A 17,101-nucleotide genomic window follows, 5' to 3' on the forward strand; every position below is an offset into this window, starting at 1 on the left:
CTGGCATGTATATGAAAGAATTTTGTATGTTTATCTCCAGCCTTTAACCAGCTGATCCTTGATCTTTGCTTCCACAAGATTTCTTCTTGAGCAAGAGTTGTTTCAAATGATGCCTTAAGGTTAGTTCTTTCCATATGTTCTTCTTTAGAGAGATTTCTTCTTTCCTCTTGTAAATCCAATGCTTCTATACGTCCCTTAATATTGTTTTTCTTCCATATAATGTTCCCATTCTTCTCAAGATTCCAATGTTTGAGCTTTGATCTCAGAAAGCGAAGTTTTCCAACAATATTGGAGGCTGCATCATTAGATGAAGGTGCATCTTTCCACCAACCTGATACGAGATCATCAAAATCCTCTATGGAAAACCAAAAGTGTTCAAATCGAAAAGGTTTGCATATCAAGCATTGTAATGGTTGGTGTAGTAGTAGTGGAACATGGTCCGAGGTGACCTTAGCAAGAGGTGAGAGTAATATCAATGGGTGATCAGATAACCATTCCAGGGAAGCCAGGCATCGATCCAATTTTGCTAGCGATGGTATTTTCCTGTGATTCGATCATGTAAAGAGTCGATGTTTTAGCTTAATTTCTACCAGAGAGTAGGTTCTTATGAAGTCATTGAACTCTGCGGTTGCATGGTGTTCAATTGATGCTTCTTCCTTTCTGATGGAAAGCATGTGATGTTGAAGTCTCCAACTATCAGCTAAGACTCTTTCCATAGTGATATGATCTAAGCAAGTTCTTTTAGAAACTCTTATTTTTTCTGTGCTTCTTGAGGGCCATAACCATTTGTCATAACCCATTCCTTCTTGTTTGTGGGAACTTTGTATTTGTGTAATGTGCTGAGGGAAACCTCTCCTTTGTGTAAACATGTGACTTCTATTATATCAGAATTCCAACATGTTAAGATTCCTCCAGCTGTCCTAATAGCATTGATTGCAATCTAGGAGTTTAGTTTTGATCCACAAAAAGATGAAGTAGTAATCTGGGAAGAGTCATTCATTTTTGTTTCCTGAAAACAGACTACATCGCGGTTAGATGATACCACTATATCCCTAATCAAAATGTGCTTATCAGGGTTTTCAACCCCCCTTACATTCCAAAATAGTAGTTTCATTTTTGATTGTCAAGGCTAAACATAATTGAAATCTCCAGCACCCTTGGTGGTTGATGGCAGTGATGATAATTGAGTGGTTGTGACTGTGTCTTACTCCTAACATGCAGAAAGGTGATCGCTTTATTTCCTTGGGTCACTCCTTGCAAAGCTAACCACTTGATATATTTAATAGAAGCTGGCTTTGCCACAAAATATTGACCAAAAATAGAGACAGCTTAAAATCTGTATGCAGTGAATTTATGTCAGGGTGATTGTGGATTTAGCTCTGCAACGTGCAACCTCAAGATCTTTAAGCTTGTTGCTTGGCTCGTCATCATCTACAGTGAAAAGTAAACCACATTTTTTACCTAGAGCTCTGATCTCTCCTGCTGTGAGGGAGTTGATGAAGAGGATGTCATCCGGCTTCAGTATTTCTTCATGTAGTTCGAGTGTCTTGATTTTTTTTATCCTCAATCTCGGGCCTCTCTTAATTCCTTGTGTTGAGATTGCTTGCTCTGATATTTTTTGGTTCTTCCCAGTTTTTTGTGGGAATAGGTGCTTCTGATCTACTGGGCTGAGGGTTGTCACAGCATAGGAGGTAATCTTCGGGGGGGGGGGTCATGATGTGATGCTAGGACCTGTGGGCGGCTGAGACTAACTGGATTGTGCTTTTAGAGTGCCTTGGATGGTCAAGAATACCCTGGATACAGCAACGGTTGCTCCCTCCTATTTTTTGAGTGATGTTGAAGTTAGGTATAAGGTCTTCATAATTATCTGGTTAGGAGGCATGGCTGTGCTGTCTCTCATCCTGAGAGAGGGAGTAATGATAGCAGAAATTTTAAAATTTGAACCTCCTTTGATGGGAGGAGGCCATTGCAATGGAAAGGACTTCAGTAGTGTAGGAAGTGTTAGTATCCTAAGTGGTGCTTATCGAGGAGATTAATCTGAACTTGATGAGGTTAGAAGCTGACAGAAATTTGATTAGATTCAGCCAGGAGGGGCTGCATGGCATTTTGGCAGATAGGGTCATGGCTGCTTCGATTTCCTAGAGTCAGCTGCTCATGAAAAAGGTTTCCTTCCTCTGAGCCTCCCATGTGTTGGTGCCATGCATTCTGAGATGGGGTTTGTCTATTTGAACCATTCCAAAATTTCCAGTCATCGCCTCCATCGTTATCAGGTTCTACTTCCGAACTTGATGATGAATCACTAGACCTTTCCTCAACAAATAATTCACGGTTAAGTTGACAGAATATGAGTGAGAACCAGTAATTACTTAATAGTTTCAGGAACGCTCTCAATGTTTTCACAAAAGAAAACAACGTCAAAGCCTCAGAGATCATTCCATTGTAAGCTTATTCTACTCGCACAGTGAGCAACTCCGAAGCCTGAAATGATTGTCGCCACCGCCTCCGCTGTCCAACAGAAAAGTGGGAGATTGTGTAGAGTGGCATACACCTTAAGCTTGAGGTTATGGCGTTTCCCCCCTCTGAATTGATTCCAATGATTCACAATCAAAGTGAATCCATCACCTTTGATATGTCCTGCTGCCATAAGAGCTTGAATGGTTGCTTTGTCTGGAAATGCCACAAAGAACTCGTTGGAGGCTAGTTGTTTAGTCTTCCATGATCCATGCCTTTTTGCTTTCCTAGCTAACGTGACAGAGACATCGTTCATGCTGATAGGTCGACCAAAAGATTTTACAAAGGCCGCACGATCTAGATATTCTGATATTTCCGCAATTTCTCTAAAATTTGGAAGGAAGACTTTGGTTGTTGGCTGACCACTTGCACGCAGCTCATATTGGGATGATGTAGGGAGGAAGAATTTTTGCGGAGGTGGAGTCTGCAAGTTCTAGTGGTATGGCCAAGTTGGCGACAGAGGAAACAATGGGTTGGGTTGCGACAAGAGTATTTTAGGTGATCCATATCGCCGCAACGGAAGCACACTCCTTTTTTAAATGGCACAGCAGAAAGTTGAGGTGGGTGATTAAATGCAATAGAGGTCCGGCTTGGTTCGGAGGAGTCAATATTTGCGATGTTGAATGATGGGACGAGTGTAACAAGTTTGAGATCTCGAGGGTGAGGCCCTACTAAATATTTGCGAAGTTCCATGCTTCAGGAGGTTATTAGAGATACCATGCGGTTGGTGGGGATGTGACTGTGTTCGCAGAGTCTCGGGGGGTACCTTCTTGGGGTGGTGTTAGGTGTAACTCCATAGATGCAGTCGATGTGTGGTTGCTGGTGATGGAGTACCCAAAAGATGATCTCCGCTGGAATGAAGAAAGGCTAGTAGTAGATCGAGGTAGGTCAATATGGTTCCCAAGTGGAATAGCATTAGCTCCTGTGAGAGGTGGGGAAGATTAATTAATTTCTTCCTTGGGAGAGGTAACGACCTTGTAAAGCGTGATCTTTCTCCTCTTGAAACGACGTCTTCTGGGCACTATGCGTGTATCCATTGTCCGCCTGCGCGTGCGTGAGGAATCTTGAGGAAGCATTGAGAAGATTTTGGAGACAAACCTGAGTTCGCTTCCATTGGTTGCCATGAGGTGAAGGTTTGCTGATTACGATCTCCCTTTTCAGCTATGGAGGCTCCCGATGCTCGAGAGGTCCATGTTTCCAAACCTCTTATGTGTTGCTAGCTTGCCAACGAAGCCGAGTTTGCATCGGCGGTCCAGGAGTATCGACGAGCTGGGAAGGGGTGGTGGTTGGTGATGTAGGTAGTGGGAGGAGTTTCTCTCGCTGGAATTTTTCGATTGCCAGCATTTCTCGCTCTACACCTCATGCTGCTATCCAAATTAGTGATCCTTTTTGATCGTCATGTCAGTTGTTTCGTGATCTTTCGTTCCTAAATTATCAAAATCTTCCCATAGAGATTGAAGCTTGATAGAAACAACATTGTCGGAGCTTTGAAACACATTTTTTAGAATTTCTCGTGCATCTTTAAATTTATTTACACCCATTATTCTAAAAAGATAATTTTGCTTACCTCTTGCTAAATAAGAAGTAATGCAAGACTTGAGTCTATGCCACAAATGCTTCTTGATTTGCTGGTTCTTCGTAACCATCTTCAATTTAGTCCCACAAATCTTGTGAGATGAAGAGAGTCCGTATTTGATTGCTCCAAAATTCATAGCTCTCGTCATCGAAGACTGGCACTAGGCTTTGCTTGTAGTTGAAGGTGATGGTGTTTGTACTTGCATTAGAACTTGTTGCCATGATGGAGTTGAATAAAGAAATTGGGCTTAGGTAGATGATATGAGATGAAATTCAAAAGACTTGGGATGGAATTAGAAACAAAGAAGAATCTTGCTTTAATACCAATTTTGTTGGGGGCAAGAAGAAATACATGTAACGAGATGCAAGACAAAGAACTTTTTAATCATGAGAAGCAAGAGAGATTTTCATTAGAGTAATGGAGTGGCATAAGAGGCTTTCAAAATAGCTTACTTTATCCAAGGATCTAGACACCTATTTATAAATATAAAGGTGACTCTTAGACTATCCGTCGTGAATACATAAGTTACCTTTAATCTCCTGACTCTTAGTTTACTTAATAAGACTTTTTAATCTCTACATTATATTAAATACTAGAGTTATATAACTATTTAATCTCCGCAACACATTAACTACAAGAGTTATATGACTCTTGAACTTGCTAATCTTAATGATAGAGTTAATTACAAATTAACTTTCAACATGTAAAAGGTGGTTTGGTTCACTTCATCTCGGTCTTAGCCCTTCATAGAGTCATAAAACTCTTCTGCTTGATCTTATTGATTGATCTGTAATCAAATAACGAACAAAAAGCAATATTCTGAAATAGTTCGTCATTCCTGGCAATCCAAAGTATCCACATTGTATTAGCAATGATTGATTGTAGCTTTGAAATACCAATAGAGAAAAGAGAATCCTACAGAGCATCTAGGGAGACCAAAGAATCATGCCTAGCGCGAGAAGAGATGATGGACCATGTATGCTTAGCAATATAACAACCAACCAGCACATCCTCCATATCTACAAATATATCACAAGAATATAATTTTGCTATAAGAGGATCCAACAATGCCCATGCATAAATATCTTGTTTTGTTCAAATTAGAAGACCAATATCAGTAATCTTTTACACAATCTCAATTAGAAACAGTATTAAAGTAAATTTGGATTTCATGAGCCATCATTTTGGTGCATATACCTTTTATAGGGAAGTTAAAATTCCATGTGTAATGGGGCAAATCTGCTTCCAATATTCCAAGCAAGACCGTAATGTAACTTTAATCATAAGAGAATATGTTCTTTGCTATATCTCAGAAACATTTCTTCTTCTTAGCATCTCAAATTCCACCTGCCTTAAAATACTTAAATTCAATTACTTTTGCATAATTTTTCATCCCTTTGCAGATCAGGTTTGAAAGCATGGATATGTTATCAAAATATTTTGATCCCAGGTCCTTCCTCTAATTCAAGCTGATGCCACTTGATGTTCCCCTTTTTTTCCAATAAGACCCACCTGATGTTCCTTTGTTCCTTGGATTATAAGAGGCAGTCTGCCACTTTGGATCCGGCGAGAATATTCCAACTGCTATAATTTTTTCCCTCATGAACATGACTCCAAAAAAGACCAAGTATAGCTATCAAACCTTAGCTGATTATTTGGGGTCAGCTTTATCAATCCCCATTTACCAAGAGTTCTTATTTAGAACCATCTTTAATATTATTTCAAATTGTTCTTTATTATTTCTCGCAACTCTCATCCATATTATTTTAGTCTTCGTTTCTGTATCTTTCAACACAATCTATGATACCCCCATATCTTTGTGACATATGCCTGTAATACACTTCATCTTTAATTGACATGACTCCAACCGTTCCTTAAATATACTTATTTTCTATTATTTCTAGTTTACCATATATCCAACTTAGCATTCCATAAAAATAATAGCGTTATTTCTAATCACAAGAGTAGACATTAGGCATAGCTAAATGAACAAAAAAGAGCTGCTTATAATGTTGCCTTTGTCATTATTACAGCTAACAGAAATTCTACTAATCATGGACCAAAAACTAAATTTTTGAGACTCTTTTCATTATAAACCCCAACCTCTGCCATGAAATAATAATTCCAATCCATGCACCTGCAAAACTATTTTCATAATCTTCCTTCGCGAGGGCGAGGGAACAGCAGTCCATAAGTTTAGACATAAAAGGAATAAAAAATAGCTCACTTTTGCAAATACAAAATAAAATTAATTATTTTCAAGATTTTGAATAAGCAAAGAATATGTTGGGGAACTGAAATAGCACGGCTTTTCCTTTTCTTAATGTTTTGGTGAGTAATACCATCAACAAGGTTTTCACAGGAAGTTTGAAGCCAAAACAACATTCAGCCTCTACTACTCAGAATGCGTTTGAGTATCTAATGAAGGACACCTGTTACAGGCTGCACTTTTTTTTTATAACCAAAAAAGAAGATGCCAAGATGACTCAAAATTTACAAATTTGAACAAGAAATGATCGTAGAAAAAGTCGTAGAATATGTGACCAAAATTTAAGGCCACACCATCCAAACTGAACATCTTTCCTATGAAATATCCAATTTAGCCAGCCAGCAACCCTATGAAATATCCAATTTAGTCACCCAGCAACTCTAATCAGCTTGCAAATTAGTGCACTTCAATGGCCAGCAGTTATATCTTTTGCATGAAAGAAGGATTCACCTTCCTTCACATAGATCCATTATGGATTGCATAATGATCAGTTTCAGATTGCATTTGGTAGCTGGCAATTATCTAGATTGCTGTAATTTAATGTAGTAATCTAGATTAATGCATGTGATATATTTTTTGGATGATAGTGCAGATTGCCTTAGAGAGAATGGCTATCCAAATTACTACTTCTTTGACAATGTTACAATAAAAATTTTAAAAAAATTATTCCTCAAAAAAATTATACAACATCATTGCCAATCCTTCCCCCAACCCCTCAACTTGCATCTGACCTGTGACTCCTCCATCTCCCTTTATCTCCTCTCAATCCAATTACCTTTAAGATTGCTTGGTAATGCACCAAACACAAACGCAACCGAAGATCACAACTTGTCTAGCATCTGATTATGATTGCTGTCATCGCAAAATCTACCTTCATGAATACTTCTTTGCATAAAGAATACCAACCCAGGACATGGTGCCACCGCTCCACAGATTGTCCACCAAAACATCCAAGTCCAATTGCCACAGCACCAAAATCCAACATATCTGACAACCACCAGAATGGTGCAGATGTGTTGTAATATTTTTGTGAAAAATGGTTTATGAGTGGGTAGACCTACTTTGGGCTAAGGATTTGAATGACCACCACCACAGCATGACAGCATACAAAGATATAACTCTAAACATCCAAATTCAATCATGAAACAGTTCCTGATTTAGTCAAATAGTCCAGCGGCAGATGAACATCAGGATGTAGGATTAAAATGGTTTGCTGCCTAAAGAAACAGCAAGTTGATCTAGAGTCTTTGGTGAAAACAACGCTTGTTTCACCTAAGATAATGTACATTTATTCAGAATCTGTGCCCCGTGTACATGCAGCAAATTGCTTCAGAATGCTCGACAAGAAGAGGGCAGCTGCGTCAGCCTTTATGAGTTTCCTCTGGTTTCTGTCAATGTGGCAGCAAGTGTCAATCAACAAAACATATCAAATGAAAATGATGAACAAAATTATGCAAGTCAAGCAGGAAGCAAATTTATCCAGTTTCACAAGTATAATAAGGAGTTACCAGCTTGGCCAAAAAGTAATTACTTATTAAACAATTCATTTTGAAATATACTGTTCTATTGACAAAACAGCACAAAGAACCAAAATAATCTCTAGACGCCAATTAAATACAAGCAAACTAAAGATTACTTGTTGGTACATAGATTGCTTGATAATAAATTATATGGCAGTAGCCTAGTTATATAAGCTGCAACACTTTTAGGTTTCACTAAAATCCTATTTGAAAAAACTATTCAGCATGCATGGCAATCATCTCAAGATGGTAGAAGGTTCTTTCTCGTACGGACCTTTCTGGTTTTTGTGGATCAGTATGCATATATCCAAGTATTGGGCCTGTAAATATACCTTCTTTTTTTCTGTTTGCCATTCTAATACTCTATGGTTGTCAATTTCTTGTAATGAGGTTAGCAAAAATTCTCATCCAACTCAACCAAAACTCATGATTCCCTATTAATAATTATGACTCTTTCTTAAAGAAAGGTACACAATCTTACTTCTTTTTGTCTGGTTCCCCTTCCTATCATCATGAAGTAAAAACTATATATAAATCTCCAACAATAATATAAAACTCAAACCCATCCTATTAGGAAAAAAAATCCAGATCTCAGACTACTTCAGATTAGACAACTTTTAAAGAAGTAAACTGCTATAACTTAGACCATGTTCATCTACATGTTCCAGTCATCTCATAGTGGAAAGACTACCATTCACCATCTGTTTTTGTGAGTTCATATTTATACATAAGATCATTATTTCTAAAGAACAGACTACTGGTTTTTCTCTAATCAAACTACACAACAAAACCTGAAACATATGTTATTTCTGGATGATTTGATTCCTTTAACAACTTTCAACATCAATCAAGTGAAAAGATACATCAGATCATATTTATAGTCATATTAGCTGGAGGTTGATAAACATGAAAATGGAGAAGATGGTTTCAATGACCTAAAGTGCAAAAAAGTAAAGCATAGCCGGCTTAGCACACATGGTTTCCTTACTCATTGATAAACATATTATTCTGAATGCATGCTTGTGTACATTTCTTCTTTGACAAATTAGAGTACTATTACCTATGTGTCTCTAAGCTACAGGGGCAGCATAGGCTGGGCTTAACCCAAACCCTCCCACCCAACCACCTTAAAGGGCAGGTTTGGGTTGCGATTCTATAAATTTGGTTGGGCTTGGCCTCCAAAGTCACAACTCAGTCTCTAGCAGGATCAGGTTATAGTTGACCTTCAACACAATTAGAACCCAAACGTAAACAAACCTGAACCCAACCTATCTCAATGGAATTACCAGAGTCGACCTGGAATATAAATAAACAAATAACTAATACTTATATTTCATATAGATTATTTATTTTTTAAATAATTATATTTTTAATCTTGTTAAATTGTGTAAATGTACCATTAAAATTGGAGCATGATTGAAGCCTCAAGTCAACAAGTATTAATCTAACAAAAATGTCCCAAACCTTTCCCTTATCTTAAATTTTCTATTTAACTTGATTTAATCTAATTAACATGGCACAACACATCTCAACCCAATTAAACTGAGCTGACATAGTTAACCCAACTCAACCAGAGTTGAGCATAAAATGTGGTTGGGTTGGGTTACATAAAACCCAATCAGAGACAAGGTTAGGTGAGCTTAAGTGTGAGGGATTTATGGGTTGCATGGGTTAAGTTTTGCCTTCAACTTGACCCAACATGCCGAGCTATAGCCTTACTCTAAGCATCTTGTCTATGGATAATTGCATGTTTATTGTTTTATTATTTGGTATATGTCAAAGAAAGAAAGAAAAAAAGAAAAAAAGATAGATAGATAGATAGACACACACACACACACACACACACACACAGAGAGAGAGAGAGAGAGAGAGAGAGAGATGGACTACAAATTTACATTAAAACCTCGAAAAAGAAGTTAACCAAAATCAATGATAAACCTTCCAAATTCAAAATCCAAACCATTAAACATGATCTACACTAGAAAAACAAAAATGCCTTACAAGGATCCAATAACCAAAACCCAGTGAACTTGAATATACCCTTATTTTAAGCTATGCAGATAATGATCCATAAAGTGAATTTCAATTTAATTTTCCTTATCATGTATTTTACTACATTATTGCAACAAATAATGATTATTTTTGCAATGACTTGATGGATATGTTAGATACCAACAAAGTACATGATTTTGGGTTCTAGGCATTTATTTTTACAGTGTTTATTATGTTTAATGGTTTGGATCTTGAATTTGGATGGCTTATCATTGATTTTAAATCGTCAATTTTTCAACGAGTCAACATAACATGTGTAGTGCAACTCATATAAGCACAGAGAGAGAGAGAGAGAGAGAGAGAGAGAGAGAGAGACGGGTTATTCTTCTCTCAAGAGAAGAGTATATCTACTCCTTTCGTATCCAAAATCAATAAGAGGGAACCAAATTGAAGATCCACACTGTTGCTCATGATCTACACCACCAAAAGTACCTAGAAACTAAAGATCATGTACCTTGTGGTCTCTAACCTATGCATCAAGTGGATGCAAAAATGTACTTTTGCTATGATCTAAGCATTAAAATATATTGATTTTCAATCTATGAAATGTGTAAACTGTGATCAATAAGGTGGATTCTCAATTTAAATATGTAATAATTACATGATAAATGCATTTCAAAAACTTCATAAGGTGAAGTTTTTTTTCTAATTGACAACAATTATTATCATCATTCACCGAGTTCAATTTACCCAATGATTTCCTATCACCTAGTTAAATACAATGCATAAGAATAAGAACGACAAACTAAAGACAAAGGGACAACTGTCAGGCCCAAAGATCAGTTACAACTCATTGGGTTATTTTCAGATTTACTCCAATTTAGGTGCAAGTTTTGGGGTTCAACATAGAAATTCAAAACTCAATAAATTTTATCATAAATTGATGCTTTAACACAAGAATTCGATGATCAATGAACATTTAATTTTCATTTGCCAAAACCCAACCTTGATTTTTTTTCATTTAAACATAAATTTCAACTCAGATATTTGAAGAAATACCCCTCTATTGTCCTTAAAATTAACCAAATTTGGTCCCCACCATCCACATCTTGTTGCTACTGTTAGCCCATTTTTTCTCGAATAATGATAAGCTAATGAGAGGATAAGTTGCTAACTACTCTCCATAACCTTCTCCCAGTTTCCCATATCTTCCACTTCTCCTTGGTTCCAAAATGGGGAACCTAGCAAAGGCCCCATTCATCTGACATGGGTGATGAGAGGGTTTTAGTTGGCTTGAATTTTCACAACACTGATTCTATATGGTTGGCAAAAAAAGTTCTGGCTGAGAAACATGGAGATGGGATCTTGAGGAAGGAATGTTAAACCCTTCTAAAGGGATTATTGTTGTTTGAAGGAAATAATTAACCTACCAAAAAAAAAAAAAAAAAGAAAACAACAGTACTAGTAGGTCCGAAGATGGTAAAGACCATATGGTCCACTTAAGAAAACATGTAACATGGATATGTTTTGCTGAAAAGAAAGGAAATGTTTTGGCTTTTGGAATTGGATCCAGAGTATAGACCTAGCTAACAAAATCCTTCTCAGAGTTCTAATTATCTATCATCCACTATAATTGTTGGCCATTGTGGCCATAATCCCAAAACAAACGAAGTTCATCTCACTCTATTGTGACAGCTTACCCAAAATCAGAAGAGATTTACCCGTTAAGAATGGATTGCACAATGTCCTTGCAATTTCCGGTGGACTTCAGAACACAAGTGCTGAAGAATTTTTAGATTTGTTGAGATGGACATATCCATCTAACCCATCCATATCCATGTTCTGGAAAACAAGAAGCCTGAGTGATTCCCAGTCTCACAACCTACTCACTCAATCCAATATGTTCTCTTCTTTTGTTGGTATCAGAGCTAACATAACTAGAGAAGAAGGTTTGCTTCTGTGTTCACTGTTGTCAAAGGAGCTTCAAGTCCTATTTCTATTCAACAGTGAAGCCTTACGATCTCTTTAGCAAAGTGGTCTCTTTCCTCCAATCACCAAGATTTTTGCAATGAATGGAGTCCATAATCACTATCGCTGAAGTGGTCATTGAACAGAAAGAAGGCCACAAAATTCGTTCCTTCATCTTCTTCCTTTTGTTCTGCTCCAAGCCTTCTCTGCATTTCACTCTATCAATTGGTTTGGGAAAGTTCTAGATCTGTTCTATAGTCTCAAAGAATAGCTTGAGGCTACCTTGCTCCAGTATAGATTGGCAGTAGGCCTTCAATCAAATCCCACAGCACAAACATGAAGCAGTTCTACCTTCAACCTAATATTGGTCCAGTAACAATCTTGTGCAAATTAGTAGCTTTAAATTACTATCTTCACCATTTCAACTCTGACTAACAATCTGAATGTCCCTATGCACTCTGGACATTGGAGAGTATTCAGAGACAGCAACATATTCAGGTCTACAGCAATGCATAAAGTACAATGAAGCAGCAAAATGGGGGCTATTGAGCTCTATTTGCTGGTTAATTTTTTCAGCATTGATCCAGTCAGTGCTAATTACTTTTCTTTCTGCACTTGTCTAATAGAGTAGTCATGAATGAATTGTCAAAAATCGAAAAGCTAAATGGTTCTAATTTTGGCACCTGGAAATATAAAATGAAACACATTCTTATTGATGATAAACTACTATGTTCTAAAAACTGAAAACCAAAGTTGAGTGACAGACCAATTGAACATGAAAAGAAACATTAGAAAAATTTGAATAAGATGATTTAATTGCCATGGTTTATTTACTAACCTTCACACATGATGATTTAGTTAGAGTTTTTGAAGGGTATGAAAAAATTAAATCACTAATGGAAGCAATACCAAGAAAATATAACACCTACTATTATACACATGGTTCATTTCTGGACAACTATAATTAAAAAAATGAAAGAAGGGGATCATATTAGGGAACATGTCAGCAAGATACTTGTTATGGCCAAATATCTCATCATAGCCGGAAATAAAATTTCTAAGAAAAATGCAAATCTCAATCATCGAAAATAGTCAGTGTAGATGCATGGTTGAATAGCAAACTTTAGATTTAGTGGACCTATACATGCAGTTAGAACTAGACCAAGAACACATGAATAAAGATAAGAAAAATGAACTCATGGTTTATCCAACAAACCTTAAGAAAATCATAATAAGAAATCTAATAACAACAGAATTCAAGGAAAGAGTTGATAAAAATCGAGGGTTGATTTCTAGCAAGCCAATTTGTTTCAAACCACTTGATTCAGGGTCAATTGGAGTCCTTCCAGTGTACTTCAGGTGGTATATGCCCAAGTCAATGCCCCATTGTATCACCAAGTGTTGATGCATCAAAGACCTTGAATTTCTAACTAATATTAACATTCTTAGCATGTGGTCGCACATCCCTTATCTAGTTACCCTGGGTTGATCAAATTGAAAAGAAACTTGTTCAGCAATCCAATCAGAAAAAATAAAGGTATAGGAGATTCCAATTCTCATGACACTCCTCAAATATGATGAAGCCTACTCAATTATAAGGAATTATTCAGTTGTCATGAAGCCTAGTCTATTTATTCATTGCTTCATTGGATATGTCGAAGGATTCAATATGCTGGTTTCTGTATTCCTTGAATTGGAGAATATAACAGAGTGATGATTATACCATACAGAAAAAGTGAAAATGGGGTTAAATAGGATTTCTTTGACTAATCAAGCACTGAATAAAAGATCCACTGTAAACTTCTATTAAACTTAGAAGTTAGAGCAATCTGCAAAAGATTTGAATGTCTTAATTTTTACACCATTGATCACAAGAAAACTTGCTAGGGACTAGGTAATGGTGATATACAGAAATAATTGTATTATATCTAACATTAAATTATTTTATATGTTTTCAAAGAAAGAGATCATAATTTGAACAAAATTATGAAAAAATAAAACTAGTTTGGAGAAATAAATCTAAAATTAATTATCAAAAGACAACTGAACCTATGATGCTAAATAATGACCTGTAAAACTGAACTTTTTTATGAAAAGAGTGTTAAAAAAGCATGAACATCAAATTTATGAAAATTGCTATGACGATATAACGACACCAGCTCCGAAGCTAATACCTAGTTTTTTAGAATGATTAATTCATTCACAAAAGAAAAAGGAAATGGAAATCATGTTTTTAAGCAATTGTTGCTGATCAAATAACTTGCTAGAAAGATTTGGTTTTACTGAGTTTTGTAGGATATGAACAAAACAAAGAGATTGGTTTAGAAGTTGTATGGGTAATAAAGGCAGTTCTTTGCACTTTTAGATTGAGCCCCTCACACTGTAGAATGGCTTTATCTCCTACTCATGAAATACAGACAAGAAAATCCATTGAGCCAATCTCACATGCAAATAGAGATTGACAACACTTCAAACCACAGCTGTGGGTTGTCCATAAAATATATGGAAGGTGACTTCTAGTAGATATAATGTTTGTTGAATTCCCAATGACATCCACTCAAAATGACCTTTTCAAACCAAAGTATCCTTTTATAAAAGCTCGATAACATAGACCAATAAAGAAGCAAATATCTTCCATACATGAATTAGTTCTACCAATAATGAAAAAAGCAATGAACTATTTCATGATCACCAAGTGTCCAAGAGACTCAAAAAAACACAGAGGGAACAGCCTAACAGCTACTATTAGCTCATTCAAAATAGTATTGGTAAGCGCAACAATAAACAATTAAAAAAATGAACTAAATATTTCACTATAGATATTAGGACAAGCCCAATATAATCCAAAGTTTTCAAATTAAAAAAATCAAATCAGAATTTAAACTTTACCATGCAATGATGAAGGTACCTTATGTTTGATCCTTTATTCATTGCTAACTAGCTTCAAAACGAAAGTGAACTATGGCATATGTATTGCCACCGGTCAACTGGGGATTGCATATTTGCAGCTTATGGACCATTATCATAGATCAATGATTACAAAACCATCTAGACCTCCTAGTTAGGGGCATGCTAAACTATACTGATGGTGGACCAAGATGGTTCCAGCATTCGAAACGAAACACCAGCGAGGATGGGGGAGGGATAAGGAAAGAGAGGAACAGAAAGTGAGTAGGGATAGAGAAGGAAAGGGAGAGGAAGAGAGAGCCTCCAAAGGCCACTAAAGGCCCAATATGGCCACCGAAGGGTTGCTATGCCCACTAGAGGGCCAAAGGAGGGCTGACGAAGAGGGGGGAGGGAGAAGGAAAGAGAGGAAAAGAGAAAGAGAGAGGAGAAGGAATGAGAGGGAGAAGGAATGAGAGGGAGCCTCCAGAGGCCTGCCAAAGCATCCGGAGGACCATTGTGCCTGCTACATGGCCAGAGGAGGCCCAATCAAAAAATGGGCGAAAGCCCATATTTCGTGCCATTGCCGACTTCACCGGAATTAAATTATGATAAATTATAATGAAATGTGAGAACTGTTATTAAATTCTTTAACAATATTGATGATCCTGAATTGTAGCCTAACACTATTCATTGATCCATTACCAATGATGATGTCTAGTAATGCTTAAGGTTAGGCTTATTTTGAATATGTGTTTCTTAATGAACTTTCAAAATGTTGGCATCATTTTGCTCGGATAACTTAACAGAGAGACACATGACTCTTTAAGAAAATAGCTTTTAAAATGTGTAGGTTTCTCGTTATCACTAGGTATTATAGAGGAGCAAAGCACAACACCTATATCCAACAGACTCTCATAGCTAGGAACAAGCTGCTTGACCAAATACAATAGTAAACCGACCATATTTGGAGATCAATGACGTTGTGAAAATCACACTTTTTAAAAAATGCCAACTTTAGAAACAGTAACAGCAACAAACTCTCGCCAAGAATTCGAATATTTACTGACATTAGTAAAGCAACACATATAGCATCTCACCTGCCAAATCAAAATTGCTATTAAAATTATAAAAATGTGCAGAGAGCCCGAAATATTTCTATTAAATTTTCATCGTGTTCTGATTTAATTCGGCCTATAAGGAATGTTTTATTAGAAACTTAAACTTTTACATCGACACACCAATACAGCATAATCCAAATTTCTAATATAAAGTACTTGGCGAGATATTAAACTTCAGATAGTCAAACAAAGATCTCAAGCACACTAATTGACCAAGATCGGAATCAAAAGAGAAACCATCAATAAACCCTAGAAGAAGAATGAAATCGTACCTTCTCGGCTTTTTCCTTCTCCAGCTCCAGCTTCTCCTTCTCCGCTTTGTGCTTCATCTTATCCATCTTTTCCCTCTCCATTTTCTACTCCAAAAGAGAAACAAAGAAACCCTAAGAGATCGAGATCCAACGGCCGAGATGGAGGGATGAAGAGAAGAGAGGATTGAGAGATCGCAAGGGAGAGGGAGAGAGATTGGACCTGGATGTAGACGTTCTCTTTGGCTTTCTCCTCCTCGCTGAGAACCCTACCTTTCCCTTCGCTGAAGGGGCGAACGCTCCTCCACCCAGCTCCTCCGGCGATCGCCGCCGATTGGGACAGGCGAGGAATTCCTCCGAGTGCCGCCGATCTCATCGCCATTTATGATTCGCTTTGCTTAGCAATGAGGTCGGGAGATCACCGGTTTAAATAACGAGCGTGGAGGAAATCCGGTTTAGAAGGAAAAACCCGGCTTATGTGGCGGTCGGCAGTTTTCTGCTCCATCCAAAGCCGGTCCGGTGGGAATTTTGAGGGAGTGAGCCAGTGGGACAGGAATTGATTCCCGGATTGCTCGGAGAGGCTGCCTGGTGATTGGGCCCACTACCCAGAAGGAAAAGGTGAGACTTTCAACGACGGAAGGGTAGATTTTTATTTAGATCGTGACAAAATAAATGGATTTGGATAAGGATGCTCGAGTGCTTGATTTTTTTTTTTTATAGTAGTAATTATTAAATTCATCTTGCTAGTTGTGAAGAGTAGTAAAAATTGAATTTTTTTGGTGAAAAAAAAAAAGTAAAAATTGAATTAAATAGCTTAAGTTGGGCACGTCCAGGATTAACCAACAAGGAAAACCTTACTCAATGTTAGGTCCGTCATAGATCAATATGTTATATATTATTGTCTTAACTTGATCAAATTCAAACTTAACTTATTACTAATTTACTATCCATAATTTTCATATATTTTTATTTTTTATACTTGTAAATTGACTTCTCTTAAAACTTATAGCTTC

At 37.0% G+C, this 17,101-nt stretch overlaps 1 protein-coding gene across 1 annotated transcript; it reads right to left on the reverse strand.

Moving 5' to 3' along the window:
• Positions 1 to 7,489: 7,489 nt before the first annotated feature.
• Positions 7,490 to 16,578, reverse strand: LOC105061429 (uncharacterized). The gene is made up of 3 exons (XM_010945468.4): positions 16,312 to 16,578; positions 16,113 to 16,196; positions 7,490 to 7,744 (listed from the first exon to the last, which is right to left on the reverse strand). Exons 1-3 carry the CDS (start codon positions 16,468 to 16,470, stop codon positions 7,718 to 7,720), a joined length of 270 nt encoding a protein of 89 aa, XP_010943770.1. The 5' UTR covers positions 16,471 to 16,578; the 3' UTR covers positions 7,490 to 7,717.
• Positions 16,579 to 17,101: the final 523 nt, after the last annotated feature.

Source organism: Elaeis guineensis, chromosome 8, assembly GCF_000442705.2.
Source record: "Elaeis guineensis isolate ETL-2024a chromosome 8, EG11, whole genome shotgun sequence".
NCBI classification, from domain to species: Eukaryota; Viridiplantae; Streptophyta; class Magnoliopsida; order Arecales; family Arecaceae; genus Elaeis; species Elaeis guineensis.

Excerpts from the sequence above, each read along its gene's own strand:
- LOC105061429 (XM_010945468.4), bottom strand. The coding sequence starts at position 16,470 with ATGGCGATGAGATCGGCGGCACTCGGAGGAATTCCTCGCCTGTCCCAA. Across the intron at positions 16,197-16,311 it reads AAGAGAACGTCTACATCCAG|AAAATGGAGAGGGAAAAGAT; the intron begins GTCCAATCTCTC and ends CTTTTGGAGTAG. Across the intron at positions 7,745-16,112 it reads AGAAGGAAAAAGCCGAGAAG|AAACCAGAGGAAACTCATAA; the intron begins GTACGATTTCAT and ends CCACATTGACAG.